Source organism: Eimeria mitis, genomic scaffold (genome assembly GCF_000499745.2).
Source record: "Eimeria mitis Houghton genomic scaffold, Emh_scaff5960, whole genome shotgun sequence".
Classification (NCBI taxonomy): Eukaryota; Apicomplexa; class Conoidasida; order Eucoccidiorida; family Eimeriidae; genus Eimeria; species Eimeria mitis.
The window spans coordinates 145-3,236 of NW_024015631.1; the positions used below are offsets into that span (position 1 = coordinate 145).

At 51.2% G+C, this 3,092-nt stretch overlaps 1 protein-coding gene across 1 annotated transcript; it reads left to right on the forward strand.

Annotated features, from left to right (window-relative positions):
- Window positions 1-210: 210 nt before the first annotated feature.
- Window positions 211-2,929, forward strand: EMH_0085110 (uncharacterized protein; the record flags this gene model as incomplete). The annotated part of the gene is made up of 6 exons (XM_038022862.1): window positions 211-413; window positions 629-741; window positions 889-1,158; window positions 1,395-1,663; window positions 1,792-1,864; window positions 2,346-2,929. 6 exons carry the CDS (start codon window positions 211-213, stop codon window positions 2,927-2,929), a joined length of 1,512 nt encoding a protein of 503 aa, XP_037878716.1.
- Between the last annotated feature and the right edge of the window lie 163 nt (window positions 2,930-3,092).

The following is a 3,092-nucleotide window of genomic DNA, read 5'->3' on the forward strand; positions in this document are numbered from 1 at the left end:
TATATATGGAGGACAACGACCCGATGTTACCCCAATCTCGATTACTAGCACAGGGCGTGCTCTCTAGTATTTGATAACCTTTTCACAATATTTTAATGATTAAAGAATCAATTTAGGTGTCTTTTTGTACCTCCGAGTCAGTGACATGAAATTTTGCCGCAGTGGCTGCAACAGTGGCATCGTCAGCACTATTTGAAATCTTTATAAGGCATGAGAACGTTTCCGCCGGACGATGAGAATATCGTGCTCGTCGAATTGATGCTGGGTAGCTCTCGGAGCATCGCTGACGAGCACGAACTTTACTTTTTTCGGTCTGAGGTTCCAGACATTCCAACAATCCCTGTCGGTGCCGGTGTGGGTCACCCTTTTGCAGTTTCTTTATCAAGCGCGGCTCTACAAGAGGCTCTATGGCGGTTAGCTGGATGCTGAAGGAGGAGCGTCTTTCGCCGCATCAGGCTGCCTCCCACCTGCATCTAGACTTCCCGAAGGAGAACCACAATGGAAACCTTCAAAATGCTCTCCCTCGCCCAGCTTACAGATTCTCTACCGCGGCGCAGACGAAGGCACTACAACTACTAGCAGCCTTTGCTGCAGTCTCAGTTATGGCATTCTTTGCCTATATTTGCAGTTCGTATATTAGAAGAAGAATACCCGCTCTGTCAATTAAGCGCAAACTGGCTGCCGGCGAGGACAGCGAAGAAAGTGACGATGCTGAATCGTGCGCCCCCGATGCAGGCAAAGGTCCAAGTGCATCTCGATATCCTCACCTGCAGCTTCCACCAATTTCAAATATGTTTCCTTCTGTAGGACCAGGTCATGCCGTTTCAGGTGCATCGCCGTCGTTGGATATTGCTGCAGCGGTTCCCAGCGGTGAGCCTTCGCGTGCAGCGAGCCCGCAGCTAGGCAAATATCGAAAGCGGAGACGTACTAAGAGGAAAGAAAGAGAAGAGGCCCCTGGTGATGAAGAAACGAAGCGGTCTAGGTTGGAAGAGCTGTTGGCGACTACTGAGGAGACTCTGCCGCCTCTACCTCCTCTAGATCCTGAAATCGATGCACTTATTAGTGTTGTGTTGCCTGGACTTGAAGATGCATTGACTGCAGACGCTTGGATGTTTGATGATGACGACGACTTCGAGTTCGAACTCCCCAAATTGCCAAGTGACGATGAGACAACCGCGGAGGGATCTGCGGGCCAACAGATGCTGCCACCACAAACACAAACCGGCCNAGTGACGATGAGACAACCGCGGAGGGATCTGCGGGCCAACAGATGCTGCCACCACAAACACAAACCGGCCCCATGCCCCCAGGATTATCTGGAGGTCCGTCCGGTATAGACGCAGTTGGCTCAACTGCTGCGACACCGTTCAACTTTTTCGAGTCTGTGTTATCAGAAGCCGGCCCTAGTGGTGGAGACGCCACAGTAGATGCGTGGCTAGGGAGTGAGGAAGCTGAGAATTTAGGGGAGGCGTTGGACGTGGTGGCAGGCAGCTGGAAGCCTTCTACACCACCAAGTACAAGCGAACCTAGCGGGGCAGAGCCTGCGGAAACAGGGAAAGGCGAGGGGCCGTCAGACGCTGCCACTTCAGAAGACTCGAGTGGTTCTGAAGCGATTCCTAGCTCCGAAACGCCACGAAGTGATCATTCTGAACAGGCGGTCCAGGTGGGTTTCTGGAAACTTTTAACGACTTTTACGAGATTCCCCCTACCAATCCAGTTGCAACTGCCCGTTTGTGCTTCTGTTGTGATGAAGGATATATTGCTGTGTGTTCAATGCGTGCTGTGGATCAGCGTTCAGACGAAGTATCGTCTCAGCCAACTGCAGCTGATGCTGCCACGGCTGCTACGCAGGAAACGGCAGAAGGTGCGCCGCGGCCCTCCATCCTTCGAGACTTGCTGTTATCTACACCGTCCAGTGCTGATTACCGCCCAACAATCCCAGCTGGGCCTTTGTTGGATCCAAGGACTCTACAGCTACGGGTGGGCATTTTTCTCTGAGACTAGGACTTGCCCGCATCCGCGGACAAGTCCTGGTCTTGGACACGCCACCGATAATCGCTTGGTAATGTCTTCATCAATTGCCTGTGCTGTTCGTGGTTAAGCTGGTTGCAGTTGTTCCTTTTCTGGTAGAAAACTACAGTGTGACTGGCGAACTGTGGTACGCTTTGCCCAATCGGCTTTTGTGCAGGTGGAGAAAGCAATGCAGGACATTCATACTCGGTTGCGTTGGCTCAAAGGCCTGTTTAAGCTGTTTCCTTATAAAGCCTTACGAACCCATCCATTTTACCGCCACCCTGGATTGCAACTAAGGTTCAGCAAGAGGGTTTTCAACGAATATATTGCAGACTCATTTCGCACTCGGAGCCAAGATGTACCCTTGTTGCTTGCGGATTGCTTGAACCTACTGACTTTGCCCTATCTGAGCACCGACGAGTTTGACCTTCTTTTGGGCTACACGGAACGCCTGGCTGGATATGCAGCCGGCATGATGCCAGTCAATTGCACAGGACGATCTGCTGTCGGAGTTTTTGGAAGGATTTTTATTGTTGTGGACACTCTATTCTGCTCAGCAGAAGTACTTGGACAGAGTGCAATGAAAAACGTGTGGTGGCCGAAGGTACTCCGCCATATAGAAGGTGCATGGGATGGCCAGATGCAAACAACTGGAGCCATTTCGGTGCCTGATTGGAAAGCTCGCGTTCTAAATGCACTTTTCGTTGCGTTAGACCACTACAGGGTGGGGCAAAGGCCTCCCTTGCATCTTGTGATTGGCTTGAAATTTGCTCTTTTTGTATCACCCGTCTCGACGGGGTTTCAGAACCCCAAATGGGACCCTTGGAGGAAAGCAGCAGCAGAATGGCTTGTGTCTATGAAGGAAGAATCACAGGCGAGCGGTCAGTCATCACAAGAGTCAACAGGCGGCCAGTAGTTGTGAAGAGAAGACCGTCCACCGACAGGGCACATATGTCGGTCAGGTTTTACATTCGTTGCAGCCAGAAAAGGCTAAGATGCAAACCTAAGGAGGACAGCAAGAACTCCTCGAGCATTTGTAATTCTTTTCCACTTGTCTTCGGAAATATGCGGGATCAAAG